This window comes from Squalius cephalus, assembly GCF_949319135.1.
Source record: "Squalius cephalus genome assembly, chromosome: 23".
NCBI classification, from domain to species: Eukaryota; Metazoa; Chordata; class Actinopteri; order Cypriniformes; family Leuciscidae; genus Squalius; species Squalius cephalus.
This window is the reverse complement of record NC_137144.1, coordinates 24,053,353-24,071,666: the sequence shown is the minus strand read 5'-3', so window position 1 is coordinate 24,071,666 and position 18,314 is coordinate 24,053,353. Positions and strand designations below refer to the sequence as shown.

General features: G+C 40.2%; 1 protein-coding gene across 1 annotated transcript in view; it reads right to left on the bottom strand.

Annotated features, from left to right (window-relative positions):
- Positions 1-1,817: 1,817 nt before the first annotated feature.
- The window catches only part of nuak1b (NUAK family, SNF1-like kinase, 1b), a 16,568-nt gene continuing 71 nt past the window's right edge, over positions 1,818-18,314 (bottom strand). Inside the window, exons 1-7 of the mRNA XM_079858475.1 lie at positions 17,274-18,314; positions 11,367-11,487; positions 9,023-9,174; positions 7,770-7,835; positions 7,333-7,452; positions 6,097-6,229; positions 1,818-5,974 (exon numbers count right to left, since the gene is read on the bottom strand). The exon at positions 17,274-18,314 is cut by the window's right edge and continues 71 nt beyond it. Of these exons, the coding sequence (XP_079714601.1) occupies positions 4,935-5,974; positions 6,097-6,229; positions 7,333-7,452; positions 7,770-7,835; positions 9,023-9,174; positions 11,367-11,487; positions 17,274-17,489 (1,848 nt within the window). The 5' untranslated portion in view covers positions 17,490-18,314 and the 3' untranslated portion in view covers positions 1,818-4,934. The remainder of the gene's footprint in view (positions 5,975-6,096; positions 6,230-7,332; positions 7,453-7,769; positions 7,836-9,022; positions 9,175-11,366; positions 11,488-17,273) is intronic.

Below are 18,314 nucleotides of genomic sequence, written 5' to 3'. Positions count from 1 at the left end.
GTGGCAATACCATGGTATTCATTGAATTACCTTGGAGTACCGTGTAAATACATTGGTATATAGAAGTGTATATAATCATTCAGCATCATAATGACACCGTTCCACCATGTTATTGGACACCATAGTAAGTGGTATTATTTTTAGTACCATGGTAGCCTATTTTTCAAAGTACCATAGTATAGCCATCTGATTCTAATACTGTACCATGGTACCGCCAGTACTTTTTGTAAAGGTATATTTTCTGGACATGTAGCTACCATGGTAATCTACTGGTTGAATTACCTTGGAGTGCAGTGTAAAATACCATCTTATATGGTAATCATTCAGTATATTAAAAAGTATCAAAACAATATACTATAGTAGATTATTTTCATTACCATGGTATATTTCAATGTAGCATAGGCCTACATACCATAGTAGCCCCTAAGCTATCTGACACCATGTTAAAGCCACAGTACTTTTTGTAAGGGTACATTAACAGTAGCGCCAAAAAATGTGTATTTGGAATACGTGGTATTACCATGGTATCTTTTTTGTAAAGAAAAGTAACTTCTTTTTTTACTTAGAACTTTGTTGTGATCTCTTAATGGTTCTACTATGGATATGATACTAATTTCCAACCATGGTACCGCCAGAGTATTTTTTTGTAAGACTTCTTTCATCAAATCGTCCTCGTCTCTATTTTTAGCCGTTGTCCTGCTGGCTGCTGCCGAGCGGAATCCTTTCAGGAATGTCTGGAACTTTCTCAAACCACTACAGAGAGAGAAAGCGAATGAGAGGTTGAGCCGTTGGGAGGGGGAGAGAAAAGAAGAAAGCAGATGTGTGACTGTTCTTCTGTTGTGGACTATACAGTAAGTCTGAATATGTGCGAGTGCGATCAGGTCTTCGTCTATGAGCTTATACGTATCTTGAATTGATTAGCGCGTGTGCGATGACTCGTCTTTCTCTGTGTGTGGTCCATTTATCACAGATAATCAGCTGTAATCTCTCACAGTTCCTGGATCAGTATTTCAGAATCAAAGAACAAGTTCAGAGTGAAATCGGGCCATCCAGCCCACCTGCTGTTCATCTGTCCCGTGGGTCAGGTTTTGGCTACATTGTACTAAATGCTAATAGTTGTAGTTTAGAAAACGAATCCCTTCAGAATAGTGCTTTTGTCTTCCTACATCTCCACTTTTTTAAGATTTAAAAAGAATTAAGAAGACCTAATGACATCTCTGGCAAGTAAATGTAGCTGATGCCTATTGGTTTTTAAGGTGCATTCTGGGAGTTTTTCTGCCATTTTGACAATGGGACTCTCTAGGAAGTTTATTACTGAACTAGACAGGCGATTGAGACACATCCATTGTCTTTTAAACCCAGAAAATCAAGGACAACTGTATTTAGATCTGTCTGGTTTGTGCAGAAGGACTGCTAAATTTCGTTTTCTCTCTGGCACGCGGCTGATATGGTCTCTTGTTCTGTTTCCTTGGGTTTTGGAGAGCAGCTCTGGATCAAATTAAAACTGGCAAAGACAGCTGCCTCTCCTTTATATATTTCTCCCTTCAGATCTTGTCTCTCTTGTTCATGTGCCCTTTCCATACTCTGGTCTTGTGTAAAATCTTTGACTTGCTTAGTAGTTCACCCAAAAATGAGACTTCTGTCATAATTTACTCACACTCATATTGTTATAAACCTGTTTAACACAAAAGGGTATCCAAATCAGTGATCCACATGGTTCATTGGTCTACTAAATATTAAATGCAGAATATTCCTTGACTTATGCATGCAAGAATAAACCATTAATGCACTCAAATAAAGCAGACACAGATATCAGCTCCTTTGAAATGATCCGTTTATTGAGTTGGTTTTTACACAGATTTGATTCTGTAGTACAAAACACTGCTGGTTAGTGAGATATCTCCACCAAACAACAACCAAAGCAGCTGAATACACAACCAAAGCTTTACAACACAACCACAATGCACCATCTTTCTGTTATTTTGCTCTTCCAGTTGTCTTTCAGTGTTTGTTTGCGTCTAAACACACACTCACACATGCACACTTTGTATGAGTGCTTTTAAATGAAATTAAATGGCTTCACCACCAATAAATATAGTATAAAAATGCAATTGTAATAATTTTATTATCAAAAAATTAAACAAAAATCATAAAAGATAGCAAGGCACTGAACGAAAAATACCTTGGCAGTCCAGGTTTTTCAAACTGATACCAAACCCCCAAAAAAGATTATGGCATTGACCAACAAAAGTAATTAACCATAATAAAATAATGCATAAATAACATAATACTAATATCCAGTCAAGTTTTCCTCTATGCTGACTTTTGACTAAAATGCACCAGGTATTTCCAGTTTGGCTGAAAGCATGTTTGCATTTGATTTGCAATGGCCGCCTCTCTTATAATCTCAGTTATGATGGCACTATGGTTAGCAATGGCACATTTGAGTGTATGCTCAACTTTGTCCTAAAGTATTAAGACAAATAAGGTTGATAGTGAATATCTTGACACCAAATATTGGGTCAGATCAGCGAGGCGGCTTTTGAGATTTCTAACACATCAAATGACCCTGATAAAACTGCAGTAGTTGTGATCGATCGTCTGTTCATGCAAATGCTTTACATTAGCATTAGCACTGCATGTTTGCACTGAAAACCTGTAGAGACCAGGAGAGATCGTTGATTATACGCACAACGTCCTTCTGTAAGGTAAATCAATAATAACGATATTTTGGAGAATCAAAAACAGAAGCGCAATAACATAAAAATACTAACATAGTATAATTTGATCACTGAATCCAGTTGACAATACAATGCAATACAGAAATGCAGTACGATAAGATACACATTAGGTGTGTCTATAATATTTACCCAGAACCTCCTTTGAACAAAATGCCTCCCATTATCTTTTTCAGTTGAAACTTTTGGTGCAAAATATATTTTTCCATTCATGCTGATAGCATCTCTTTACTCTAGTAATGTCTGACATTTCTACCCATAAACACCTTCTTTGGTACAAAATACTTCCCTTATCCTTTCATCTACTTTCTTCATCTCACTATTTCTACACTTGCACTAGTCTTTCTTCACATGCAGCAAAATACAAAGCTACGTCGTACTTTCCAGTGAATAATTCTATGTATCCCTCTTACTGGAAAAGTGTCCTCCATCCATAAAAGCTTTCATGAACACACCTTGTAAAATACCTCTTTCTCTACAACTACTTCACACTTACCTTCTAAAAACATTTAGACAACAGCCTAAAAATTAAATTGCACTTTCATTCGTCTTATATTCTGCAGGTAGACAACAAACAAAGGACTAAAGATTCTGAAACAATAAAGCTTCTGTCCCATTAAACCTACAACACAGGGAAGCTCTCTAGTCCAAACATGCCTCTAAAGAGCCTTTGGAATTTGCTGCCTCATCACAGCTTTGAAACTAATCGTTCTCCTTGTTTTTTGTAGCCCTAACAGGAGTGATTTGGGCATCAAAGTTCAACAGAGAACCAATAATCCGTTATTCTTAGAGTTGAGCAATTATGATCCCTAAGCATCAACAGATAAACACTGGGAGAGACAATGTTCCTACAGTCAAAAACCTTTGAAAATAGTCAAACAAGCGTGTCTTCTCCTGAAACATTCTTTAGAGCTGAGCTTGTGTCTGACAATTCTACCTTGTGTTAAACCTTGTTATGGTGAAGTTGTCCAGAAACCCCAAACAGTCACCTAACCCAATCAAGAAACCACAAGAGTATCATTCCAGAGAAACACGTGCTACATGCACACATGTTCCTGTCAGGACTCAATCAGAAACAATCAGAAACCCAACAGGTTCTGGAAATAAAACTCCTTTTCAAGGTGATCACAGACTGACTATTCTTCTTCTTCCTCTTCTTGAATAATGGACTGTAAAGCACCAGTCTCGTTAGTAGTGGGGCAAATTTAACCTTGCAGTCAGGTAGTTTTGTAGGGTAGGCTTTGTGTTCAGAGGTCCTGGGCCTCTTCTAAGCATTCAATACAAACTCAAAAATAAAATAAAATAATAAAAATTAATAAAACGCTGTTCTGATGACAGCTTCCTCTGGCATTTCTCTCCACCTTAAGGAAATGACATACATAATTTAATTTGAATAAAAACAAAAAAACAAAACAAAAAGGCACTTCTATAAGTCCATAGATATGATTCTACTCATAGGATCAATATGATTTTGATCGTTACATATGCAGTTTAAATGACATATCGCAATAACCAAGAAAGAAAAAATAATTATATATGTCAGTTCCAATCAAGGACAAGGAGAGATTTGAGTTTTCTTATTCTTCCAGTACTGCTAGACCACACCAGTTTTATATCACTAAATCTACCAAAAATATTAATAAATAATACACAACAACAACAGTTCATTTGGAGCAAGACCCTGGTTTCTTTTTTTTTTTGGAAGTAAAGACCACAAACGACATGTGCTCTGTGAGAGTTTTAAGGTGCTTGATAAACTCCGGTTGGCTCTTATTTTTGTTTCATCAAGGCTTCTGTTACATGATGCCTTATTATGATGCTAACTCACCTTTTACTTAATATGTAAACATTTAATTTCATTCCTTGCCTGTAGGGGGATAATGTCACTGAGTACCAACTTAACTTTTACTCACTTCAAAACCTTAAATCCCCCAAGGCTGTAGTTCCCCAAGTTGTATTTGATACAAATTTTGAATATGTATAAAATAGGGTATGGTTAAGGTAAGGAAAGATAGGGTATAATTAGGGTTAAGGGTTGGGAGTTAGGTTTAAGGTTTGGTTGTTCACAACCTCCAATATCATCCCATTGAAAAAGGACTCACATTCATAGAATCCCAGTTTTGCACTGGTCGTCAACAACATGCCAAACAAACGCCTTCCACTTGCTCCTCCTCCATTCTTTCTAGGCCCCTATCTCTATGACAAGTTGTTGCTGATGTCCAGGGCTTGTTGGTACACCTGAGTCATATCATCAAGATCTCCTAACAGAGAGAAGCTGCTGTTGTCCCCTGGAGAGCCCTGTGTTCCTCGACTGAATTTACCACTATGTAGGGGAGGAGCTGCCTGGAGACCTTTAAAGTTGGCCAGCTGAAGAAGGTTTTCTGCAGACACGCAGCCTCTGATGTTGGGACGGGTTCTGGGTGGGGGCCAGTCAGCACCGCTGAAGGAACTGTTGGTGATGGTGTCGCTATCCTCCCTTACAATACTGGATGGGCGACTCTGACTGCGGGATAAACCTGAATCGCCAGGTGCTGGTTCCCCAAGGACGCTCATAGGAGGAGCGCCGCTATACGTAGAATACTTCCCGTTGCGTTTCAAGATGCCTTTTCTACCAACCGCTCGCTTTGGTGGTGAGCTGGCGGCGAGAGGTGTAATGTTGCCACCTAGCAGGTCAGAGGATTCACTGCGCTCTGGGGAAGAATAGTACCCTGATTCCCGTTGTTGGTTGTTCTTTAGGATTCCCTTCTTAGGAAGGATGGAAATCGTCTTGGTAGGAGAGTCGCCTGTTAGCCTCTGCTCCTCTTCGTCCTCTTCACCCTCAGGCCCAGATTCCTTCTCTGGGGTTCCCGCACCGGACTCTATCTCCTCCAGACTTGGAGAACGTTGCTCTTCAGAGGTTCTTGTCTTCAGGATGCCCTTTGGTCTCTTGAGGCCCAGGCTGTCCTCTCCATTACAGTGGGACACTCCAACATCATTCTCTTTCTTGGACTTTTTGGGCCGTTGACGGACAAGCAGGAATGGTTCGGACCGGACGGCTTTAGTGGGTCGTGGCTCAGTCCGGTTCTGCCAATCAATGAGACGAGCCAGCATGGGCGAGCCAGCATCCCTTTGTGATTCACAGTCACACACACTGGTCTTCCATCCCCAGTTTACCCACCAGTGATTGGCGATGTCTTCCACCGTGGCCCGCCGCTCAGGGTTGACCATCAGCATCCAGCGGATCAGGCCACGAGCATCTAAACAAAAGACCAAACCAGCTTCTTGTTTAGCATAATCAGAGACAAGTTTACTCGAATAAACATTTCTCTATACAAAACGCATTTTAAACATTGTCTAAAGAATTCAATAGTTCCAGTACCTGATGACTGGGATGGTTCTCGATACTCTCCATTGCTGATTTGCCGAATAAGATTTTTGTGGTCCCCTCCATCAAACGGCATACTACCATAGACCAGCGTATACAGCAACACCCCCAGAGCCCAGCTGTCCACCTACAAATAATGGATGGCACTGATGTCAGCTGACTCTAAAAGAACATTGAGTTACTGCTAAAAGTTGAATAAACAACACTTCAGACATCCTGTCATACGGAGGGGTGATAGAAATCACTTGACAAGACTGGGTTGGTTAGACTGTGCTTTCATGCAAGAATCTATTTATAGCATGACTTTATGGACTTTTTAGGAAAGTAATTGGACACTCCAGCAAGCAGGAACAGCATCAGATGGTACCAGTCTCCCGCTTTTGCTGGTTTCAGGGTGTTTTTTAGCTTCAACGGCACGCTATGTGCTATCAGTCTGCTTCGAAGCATTCTATTACACAAGACATCACCCTGAGCAGTCAGTTATGTAAGTCCTGTAGAGTGAAAGGACAAGGTATGTAGGCTAGAAATCTCATGACCTCCCCAGCAGCCTGAATGGTTTTCCAGGTTGAGTTGTCAGTTCACGGGATATCACTTATGGACCTGAGTGATTGTTAGCTCAAGGTGGTCACCATGGCAAGAGACTTTATTGATTTAATTGATTGCAAGGTTTGGCTTTTTGATTACATCCTCTACATTGAATTGTTTTCTCTACCCCTGAGGAAAATTGCAGCAAATTATTGCATGCTAAAGTCTATAAAGTACACTGAACTACTTCTATCTTAAAATGCCCTGGGCTGTATACCACAAGAGAGACACATGTAAAGCTCTAAAGAACCTTTTAACTCTGACCCAGGATTGACATGTATAATCAGAGACTTTTGGAGAAAGAAAATGCAGCTGCGCTCCATGATCAGTAGGGAAGCACAACCGTGTGTTTGCCTGATCCTAGGGGTTTGTGGAAGGATAATCCCATCAAAGAGCAGAACGAGGCTTCACTAACCACACAGACTGTCTCTGATAGATCACAGCCGCTCACAGTGGATTTCACACGCTAACATAATGAAACTGTGGGGTGTTTCATTTACGATGATGCAAACCTCAAGGGTTTATGCCTGTGCATCACGTCATGCAGGCCTGTAGTAAACCATTCCAGCATGTTATTATGACCCTGGAAAAAAGTTCAACATAAAGAGCAGCTCGTGTAGCTCTCTTTATCTGAGCATGCCTCACCTCTGGACCTCGGTAAGGTCTGCCGTTGACGATCTCTGGGGACGCGTAGAGTGGACTACCACAGAAGGTCTGGAGGAGCTTGTCTTTATGATACAGGTTGGACAACCCAAAATCAGCAATCTGTATGAACAACAAACAAGTTGTTCTGTTTTAGAGAACCAGTGCAGCTAAAACTTTATTTTTCTGGTTTAGCAAGTGTTTGTTCCATTCAACGTCTCATTGTTTCATTCAACGTTCTGCTCATGTTTCATGAATGAAGCCCATCATTTTAAAATTTTGAAGTTCACATTTACATTTAAATCCTACTGAAAACAGCATATTTTCAATGTTCAATTTGGGATGCACTAATCCTAATGTGTTATACTATATATAGTACGTATGTGAACTAGGACATACTAACTGTTTCAGGACATACCTAACTTAAAAAACGTTCTCACCTTTATGTTACCGTTTTCATCCAGTAGCACATTTTCCAGTTTCAGGTCCCGGTGAACAACACCATTCTGTAAAGAAAACGTCAGAATACACTTTAGAGATTGGAGATAATATCGTCATAGCCAACAGAATACGACCAATTAACCACTGACATATGTTCCACAAACACTATCTCTAATTACAGTTCTGTTCAGACACCCGCTCTTGATTGGAACAAGATTGTGTTTCCTTCAAAGTAACAAACAGCATTTCGGTTACAGCACACCCGGAAACCCATCCACAAGGGGTTTGGGATCTGAGAGATTTCATTACAGATGTTTGATGACCATGAAAGAAGCATGTGTTCAGCATGCACAGCTTTTAGCAGATGGACTATAAATTGACAGTTTAACAGACTGCTTTCTTATGTTGTCTGATGGACCCCACCCGAAAATCCCCCCACATTGTGGTTGCCCATGGTGATGATGACTCATTACCCTCCCCTCTGGTGTCTGGGAGCTCCCCTGCCCTGAAATATGACATCACGTCATCTTCAGCTGCAAACCAGCCCACCCAGTGCAGGTCCATGGAGACCTTGATTGACTCTGAGCAGTGCATCATGGGGGAACAGGACTGTCTCATTTGTTAGATGTGATGCAAAACTCCAACTAGGTTTCAAAACCTAGTGATCTGCCTAATTAGACAGTATTTTGATGATAAGGTATGTGAATGCAATTCCATAATGCATTGCAACGAGCCCAGTGCCGACAAAAAAACTCACCCAAAAATGGTGCATGACACCAGAGAAACGTCAGTTGTAAATATAAATATATCAGTTATAAAAAAAATCTATTTACAATGGCTTTTTGTATCTAGTATTTGTTTTCCCTATGTATTTTTATGCTTAGCTTTGCATCAAGATCATTTAAAACTCTATTAAAACGTAAAGAAAAGGTCTGATTGTAAGAAACTGGAAAGACCTTATTCACGGAAATGTACAGTTGGCTGGTTTATTACTCCATCGGCAACTCTGCTAAAAGCTGAAATGTGTGACCCATGATGCAAAGCTGTTTCACATCAGTTGTCTGTTCCAAGATTCCTCCCAAACTGACAAGAGCCAAAGATAATAGACTCGCACTGCACAGCCCGATTTCATCGAATAACTGCACGTGCACGCTCTGCAGGAACCCTGATGACACATGAGGCTCTCTTTGGAAGGAGAAAGGGATTGAGAAAGAGATAGAGTGGAAAAGAAAGAGATAAACGAGGTGCGTACCTTGTGGCAGTAGTGCACAGCAGAGACAATCTGCCTAAAGAAGTGTCGGGTCTCTCTCTCGGTCAGGCGTCTGCGTTCACTGATGTAGTCATAGAGTTCGCCTTTACTGGCGTATTCCATGACGATCACTATCTTGTCCTTATTTTCAAACACTGTAAAACAAAACAACATCATGTTGAAAATCTGATATATATTTATATACACATATGAGATGCATTATAAAATGCATATTTGTATATGTATATTACAATAAAGAAGGATATAAGAAAAAATTAGAGACATTTGGAGGCCTCAGTAATTGACCAGCTGGTTATCGTGACCCATGTCTAGTTTAGGCCAAGGCTTCAATAAGGAGGCGTCCAGTCAAAAATAAAAATGTACGGTGGCGCCTAGTTTCTTCAGAATGCAACCCACAATGAAAAAGTACAAGTAAAAAAACTACAGGATGCATAACATCGAAAAGAATTTGTTTTGTAGTGGCCAGTCCAGAAAGTTCATCAAGTCACAGCAGAATCCACTAACGACCAGGAGAAGCCGAAAAATCCAGAGGAACAAACACAGCAAATTACAGTCCGACACAGCAGAAAGTGGCTGTTTCTGCAAAACCCCAAAAATCCTCGTACGGATCACCCCACCCAAGAGTTTGGCGCTGCCGCCGGCTCCTGTCACACGTCCAGAATCGGTTCTCATCTTTTTACAGAATCTCTTGTATCCGCCACCGCTTTCCACAGAACAGCAGGGAATGTGAGCGCAAGGCCTTCTGGGATTGTGCAAATACAGTTTATAGAGAGAGGGTAACAGAGTTAACATATTTACTGTGTCAAAGTCAGTCTTCTCAAAGTGCTAAATCTTGAAGCTCGGCGACAAATTCTACAGTCATGTGAGAAAGTCTGTCTGACAAATACACTGTGGCCTGTAGGAAAGGAAAGTCCCAAATGAGATCTCTAACATCTTAACTGTTTCGTCTCAATCACAATGAGGTTGAATGCAAACTAAACTCCTGATTCTTAGAAGTTTCCCCTGAAAAAAGTACACTATAGACATTCTACTAACTTTGCCACTATATGTCAACTAACTCTCATTAGAGTATTAGTAGACTCTGTTTAATATCTGCTAACACTTTATTTTGATGCTCCCCTACAGACATTCTACTGACTACAAGTAACATTGCAAGTACATGTTAACTTATTCTGCAAACCCTAACCTAGCAGTGAGTCTACTAATACTCTAATGAGAGTTAGTTTACATGTAAATGCAAATTAATGAGAGTTAGTTGACTAGTAATTGCAAAGTTACTTATAGATAGTAGAATGTCTAAAGTGGACTATTGAAATAGTATAACCAAAACAACACCCTAGTCATTTCAAATGTCTCAAACTGTGCTCAGATTTGCCAAACAAGTCTGCAATCAAAAGTCAGAGATCTCACTATGAGCTTGAGTTTTATTGTCTTACTGTATGTCAACAGTTGTCTCAGTTGTGTGGAATTTTAGGAGAAACGATTGACACATTTTTAATACTTTAACTATAGCTCTAAATCTCCTGAGCAATTAAAGAGCAACCTCTGAGTAATAAAATGTTCCTCTGGGAAAGTTCACGCTGCTAAACGGGTACACAAGCAATTCACATTCATTCCTCTATCCGAAAATTTCCACGACCAGCCCAAACCCATAAACATAATTTAACATGGCAAGATTAAATTAAAAGAGAAAGACACTCTGACACTGGAGCAATGAAAGACAAAGCCAGACACAAGAAAAAAATTATTCTCTGGAGACTCATTTAAAGCTGGTAACTCCAGAGACTCGTTTAAAGAGGTGTTCTCCCTTCTTTGGGTCGAGCCAACCACAACACAGGCGGAGTCATGACACAGAACAAAGATGAATACTGCAACTCTTCAAAAATAAACTGCCCTATTAAACCCAGACGGACTTTGAGCGGAAAAAAACCGTCGAGTCAGCGCGCCGAGAGCTCGCCAGGCCCGCCGTGGCACAGAATCAGCAGAAGAAACTAGACGGCAGCAAAAACGTCTTTAGAAATCATCAACACAGGGCTTTCTCTGGAGATCTTAACCATTGAAACACATGCTGGTCAGGAATGGGGAGGGTCATATTCACCGAGGCTGATCTAGTTTCATTGAAATATTATTGCATGAACAAAACAAAAGGACTTTACTGTCCTTCACGACACAAGCCTATTATTAGTCAATGAAAGATTACTATGATTCATTAGAAATGTATGTTTTATTCATTGTTGAGTTTGAGTGGATTGATTAAAAGGTAGACACTAGACAGACAGTAGATAGATAGATAGATAGATAGATAGATAGATAGATAGATAGATACCTTCATATATAGAGATGATATGTGGGTGGCGAAGAGACGACATGATCTCGATTTCTCGTCGAATGTGAACCATGTCCTGTTCATCTTTAATCTTTTCCTTCTTGATAGACTTGATGGCAACCTGAAGAGAAGAAAGAGTTTCAAACATTATTCAGAATAATATTGTGTTAGAACTTCTGGTAATTTACATGTTATTTTATTTAGTTGTCTGCTCAGAATCGTGGGAGAATCGCAATCTCTATTTAAGAAAAAAAAAAAAAAATTTGTGATTCTCAATTTACCAAGAATTGTGCAGCTCTACACACAATTGAGGATTTTTTTGGAAAAAAAGTCTCAAATTGGGCCGCGCCCCCCTAATCGTTGAAGAGGGTGCAAATCAGGCCCAAAATGGATCTTAAAATCTTCAAGCGCGTGCGGCCAGCATAAGCCACATTTTTATGGCTTTTTGTTTAAACATGTGCACTAAACCACTCACACAAAAACACTCTATTCTTGAATGTCAGAAAAACACCTGAGTAGATTCTTCAGACGGAGAGGTCTAATCATCCCATCACACACACACAGAATTATCCCATAAACACGTCACAACTGAGCATATTTTCAGACTCTTGCCGTGTAATTTTCCTGATGTTTTCTTTTTTTTTTTTGGTGGAAAATGAGGGTGCAGTGTTTGGAAGCGGAATGAAAGCTCTCTCGTGTGTTTATTCAGCTCTCATGGGTCCTGAGGACACTGCACTGATGTCTCTATATAACCTTCACATGACCTAAACACACTCGAACAGGAGATAAGATGTGGGCAGACAGGAGATGCCCTGCTCACTGCCTGATGAATGATGTCAGAAGAGGAAATGATATCTGGGTAGTGATTTCCTGTCTATTTCTGTCCTATCTCCCCTCCCAGGCGTGTGCTACACGTCCTTTTAAAGAACAAATGGAACAATGAGTCAGCCGATGACAGACCTTCATTGGAAAAGAGGAAGTCCTTTGTCAATTCTGTTTGTTTTGTGATGTCCTACACATTGAAGGGCCACAAATAGTCCCTAAAACAGGTCTATCCGCTCCTCCATGTGGCTTCTCATCATCGCTGTAATTCCCAGAACAGGGTCTTCACATTAATGGCGAGCATGCAAGCAAACCGCTGCTTTTCTCGGAGAAACCAAAACCACATGTTTCCGAGGAGCTGAAGGTAAATTAGCGACTATATCCATAAAAGGAAAGCCCTAGCGGAATGCTTCAAAACTGATTATGTGGAATAAAAAGACATAAACAAATCCAGAAACCAGGGCCCGTTCTCTAAAAGCAGAATGGGCAAGTCCTGCTCTTTATTGGAAAGCCATCACGGAGTGTTTTCCATGAGCTCATGAAGTTATGTGCAGTTGAAGGTATTCACCTCCCGCCAGGTCCGCTGGAGACGCCAGGAATACTAATGTCGCAGTTTGTTCATACGCAGCAGGAGCGAGAGTTTAAAATAATCTCCAGGAAGAAAAAAAGACTGCGTTCCCACTGAGGTAGTAACAGGATTCCGACCAGTGGAGCTTTTTATTTGTTTATCTGTGTGCAAGCCAACTGAACAGAATACAGGATCAATAAAAGTGCAGACGAGTCTTTGCATTTCATTAATGATGTTAGGGTTAGGGATTTGAACCTAAAACCTCTCAGAAATACTGCATAACACTCAGAAAACCACCTACAACATGCTGATTCTGAATAAGTAATTTCATGAAATAAACTGTCCCTGCCTCCTTCAACCGCTAGAGGCCACCAGCTTCCTATGAAAACACTACAGCGAACGTAACATTTTGTTTCCCTTTGATGACCGAGACTCAGATATGAATTTAGAATTTAGAGCCAGCTGCATTTCTATCATGCTGGTTTGGCCCCCATACAGGATATTAATTTTCCACAACGCTTTCATTTCCTGCTCAAGATGGACTTTCAAATGTTTGTCTACTTGACTTGTCACAGTGACCTTTCGCCTGCAGACGGACAAACACACAAACATGATGGACATGTGACCAATTCATCACACCGTGGAAGGAATGTTCAACGTTATGTTCTGTGGACATCCGATCTTGTTTGTGCATTCAGACGGACACAAATGCAATGCAAACACGTACAGAACTGACCTCTTACGTGCGAGAGCTCACACACACATGCTATCTGTCTGTCTGCTCGGGTCATTATGCTGAATCAGGCTGGTAAAGCCATAAAGAAGAAATATGTTGTGCAATTTCTTCGGTTATCTGTGTCATAGGAGTAGAGGTCAAGAACTGGATTGTGGCATATATCAACAGTCAGAACTTTGTGTTTGTCTGTGTACGTGATAATAACAGATAGTAAAGCATTATCATAATAAACATTATGTTCAGCAACAAAAGGGACATCACTGAGAGGCACAAAACCAAAAATGATATGAGCTGCTTGTATTGGCTGGTTATCTCAAAAGATTTAGTGAAGATCGCAGTTGTGTTTGATTTAAGTACTGAGTTGACGTATTAATCGCACATTTTTCTGTAATTAATTGCGATTAATCGTACCTAACATTAGTTTTTAATATATTTCCCAAACGCATTACACTTTCAGATATGCAAGTTTGATTAAATGCATTGTTGGATTCTAACGTGTTTTAAACTGCTGTTTATTACAACACAACTAAGTGAATGCAAACGTGTTGCAATGTATGTCCGAATGCAAATATTTTTAATAGTATGCATATGCCTCTTAGTATGCAAGTGCAATTTCACATATTGTTATCACATATGCCGCAATGTGTCAAAAAAAATGAACAATGCAAGCAAAAACCCACAAATGTTTCTATGTACACAGCTTTGATTTTGTGAGTTGTTGCGTTATTCAGTGCTATTCATAACGCAATGCAAGTTGCGAACACAAACGCTATTACACAAACTCTATTTCAAACATTGTTGCACTAGAAAATCAGAATACCCTCATAACTCAATGCAAATATGAAAAGTCAATTTAATGCGGTATTGCATTCTGACATTTAAAAATTTCTATTCATTAGGCAATATGTGAACGCAAACGTTTCTCATTATGCAAGCCCAATTTAAAATGCTGCGCTGCAAAATGTGTCAGAACACAATAAACAAAAAAACAGGTAAATGCATAAGTATGCAAGTGAGTTTTCACACGTTGCTGCATTGTAAAGTGTGACGAAATGCAATTTACAACGCAATGTGAGTTCATGGTGCATTCTCAGCGAAGCCACAGAGGGGCGCTAATGCTTCTTTTGTATTCCATTTGTGTTTTGTGTTTTTCGCATACAGTGGACAATGTTGTTCACACAGAAAACTATTAAAAAACACTGTATTCTGCTGCCAGGCCAGTAGTTGGCGATGTCTCTTTGTATAGAAACAGTACACGACTGAATATAGACTGAACACGTGATATGTATGCACATGACGTCACAGTTTCCACAAATTCGCATTTCAGTAGTTTACACGGAGACTATAACGGTATCATTTTCTAAAACTTGCACTTTGAATCCTGTTTTCAAAAGTTTGCATTTTCAGGCCCCCCAAAAAAAGGCCCCTAAGTCATACAGGTTTTAAACAACATGAGGGTGATTCAATGATTGCAGAAATTTCATTTTTGAGTGAACTATCACTTTAAGCAATGTATGAAAAAGAATCAAAATATTGCAGTGTGATTTTTCTTTCCTACGGGTGTAGGCCTGTCTTAAAGGGTAACTCTTGCCAAAATGCAACCTAGGGTCTTTTTTTAATCTACCCAAGGCAAACTTTCGTTTAAAAGCATAATTAGAATGGAAACGCCACTTTTAAGTTTGACCGTATTTCCGTTTTGGTCAAATTGCATTTTGAATGGGAATTTTGAATTTGAATGACTATTTTTGACTGTCAAAATGCCGGCGGACACAGCTACAGTGAGTTGTTCAAAATTATTTTTAGTAAACTCTGTGAACACAAACAATGTTCTCAATGCTGGAGTTCATGTGTAGAGCCCCTGGTGATACTTCGAGCAAAGTTTCATGTTGTGTCGAGCCTTCTTATTGTTTTAGAAATAGCGATTTTTGATGCTATCATAGAAGTGCCCCAAGCACTCCCATTCAAAATGCAATTTGACCAAAACGGAAATACGGTCAAACTTAAAAGTGGCGTTTCCATTCTAATTATGCTTTTAAAGGAAAGTTTGCCTGAGGTAGATTAACAAAAAGACCCTAGGTTGCATTTTGGCAAGAGTTACTCTTTAAGACTGTGATTTCAAATGTTTAGTCTCTGTGAGCAGTTATCAGTGGTTTCTATGTCTGTTATCCATACGTCTGCGCTATAACTCTTTACAGATAGTGCGTCCGGCTGGTTAACAGTTTTTCTGATTAATTCCTGCTAAGCACACTAAACTGGTGCCAGAAAACAACACCGTATGTCTCTCTGAGTGACTTTATGTTTATGGGCCCACAAACACGCATGACAAATTATGTTTTACCATGCGTCTGAGTTTGAGGTAAATGAAAAAACATGTATGTGTGTGTGCACCATTTTATTTTTAGGTCTTTTAGAGTGCACTCATACATTCTTCAGCAGCCTGCCAACACTCTGATGGCACACTGCCCACCGATACACTCAGACCTGTGTGTGTGTGTGAGACTGTGTTGTGAAATAGCCTGTATTGTAAATTATTAAACTAAAAGAAGGCTATATATCTCACTTACAGCTCATAACAGCCACCAACAATATTGTTGCCATGGAAATATACATGACTAGAGGGTGTTTCACTGCTAGGTCACGTCTCAAGAATGTGTTTCAGGTCTATTCGGCAGGTTAAAAAACATCGCTAAATGCTAATAACGAAACACAAGTAAGCAAACAGTCATTCTTAGTTAGTTTCCCATACATACAATCAAACTCTACAGTAATTTAGTGCAAATTCAATCACTTGGTTGAAGCTAGTCAAATGCTAACACTCAAAACCATGAACAAATTGACTCAGGGTGAAATAACTAGCAACAACAACATTGTTTGTGCAGACCACAAGAAGATAATAAAAAGAACGCTGGGGTCCGAACAAAACTAGACCCCCTTGACTTTCATTGAATGGACCAAAAACTCTGAGAAGTTTTTCAAAATATCTTTTGTTCTCCACAAGAAGAAAGGGTTGGAATGACATAAGGGTGAGAAAACAATGACAGAATCTTCATTTTTGGGTGAACTTTAGCAAGATTTCATTGCTTCCAGCAGCTGTTCTGGGTTCTGTGGTGACCGAGCCGCAATGTTAAACAACAACCAAAGCCACGTGCCGCAGCGTGCCGAATGAATCCGGTATGTTTGATTAATGAACAAACGAGCATTTAAGCCCTGCCTGACCTAGATGACCAAAGCATAACTTGGCAACTAGGTCAGTGCCTAGGTCAACTATGCTGGTTCAATAGTGACCCCAAGATCATAACTCAAGGTCTTTAACACATAGGTCACCGGTCGCATTATTATGGTGAGCGGTCAGAAGTGACCTTTGAACCCAACTGCAACAGAAACGGTCAATTGTTTGAAGTGTGATGCGTTTCATTGGGGGCCATTAAAGCAACTTTACACAAGATTTAAAGCATCTGCTCTTGCACCACTGAACGCGTGCGGAGCACACTCGTGGGGTGGACTTCCCATGAGATGGGCTGAAACGAGCCAAACACAACAACGGATTATTATAGCTTAGCTGACACCCTAAATGACAAACTACAGCCGGCCAAAGAACCAGGCCAGTGCTCTACATTTACCAAATGATTCATTGATTCAAAATTTCAATGACTGGTATATATCAGTGTATCATGGCATTACCATAATTAAGTATCTTGCAGGGTTTGAACCTACAAACTTTTAGATACCAGTTCAGATGAATAACTATGACATTAGACTGACTGGTTTAGCAGATGCTCACCTCTCTTCCAGAATGGCGCTCGATGGCCTTCTTGACTTTGCCGTATGTTCCTCTCCCCAGGGTCTCCAGCAGCTCGTATCGATGCTTGAGGTTGTGTTTGTGATGATGTTTCTTCACACCAGAGCTGCTGCGTTTTACCTCACCGGGGCCCTCAGGGGCCTTCGCCACCGCCACCACTGAGGGGCCCGGCGGGTCACCTGGCCTTTGTGTCTCCATCACGCGGGAGGATATTTTAAACCTCCCTCTGTTTAAATACCTTGACTAAATGCTTTGAAATATTGATAATATAAAACCTAATTAATATACCTAATTAGCATATAAATAAATAAATAAATTACAATGCAAAGGTTTAATTATGTTAAGATATAAACTAATTTATGATTGTCAATAATGACTCATATTTTAATGAGGTGTCTATCTATTCTACCTATAGCCAGCTATGGCAGGCTATCTAAAGAAAAATAATATTCCTAGTCTAATTATGAACGATAAAACCGGGTTCAATATGGATTAAAAACGGACTAAAAAGGCATATTATTAAAAAGAATCTAATGAACACGTGCCAAGTGGTTTTTATGGCACTTATAAAACTGCTACAATGTATCATTCACAATTAGAACGACAACGTATCTATTGTGCTCTATTCTATTATGACGCGTTCTATTCCATTATGACGTTTCCTACTCCGTTATGACGTGTTCTCTTTCCCGTGGCGCGTTCGATCATGATTTCTCCGTTATTCCTTTGTTTCAATCTACCGCAGAAAATCTCAGGCGAGAAAGCAGCGACCACGCCGGCGTTCTGGACGTAAATCACCCTCATTCTGGCCGCGGATCCGCCGTGGTGTCAGACAGCTCGGTTCTGGTGCCGGTGACCCGTGACGTGAGGCTCGGTGTGCGGAGGTCGGACGGAAGGATGTGCTGCGGTCTCGTGTCTGCTGTGGCCATGATTCGGTGTGTTCGGCCCGTCTCTCCTCCTGGTGTCCTGGTCTGTGATTCTTTCTCTCTGTCCTTCAGGCTGAGAAACACACTGAATAAAGAC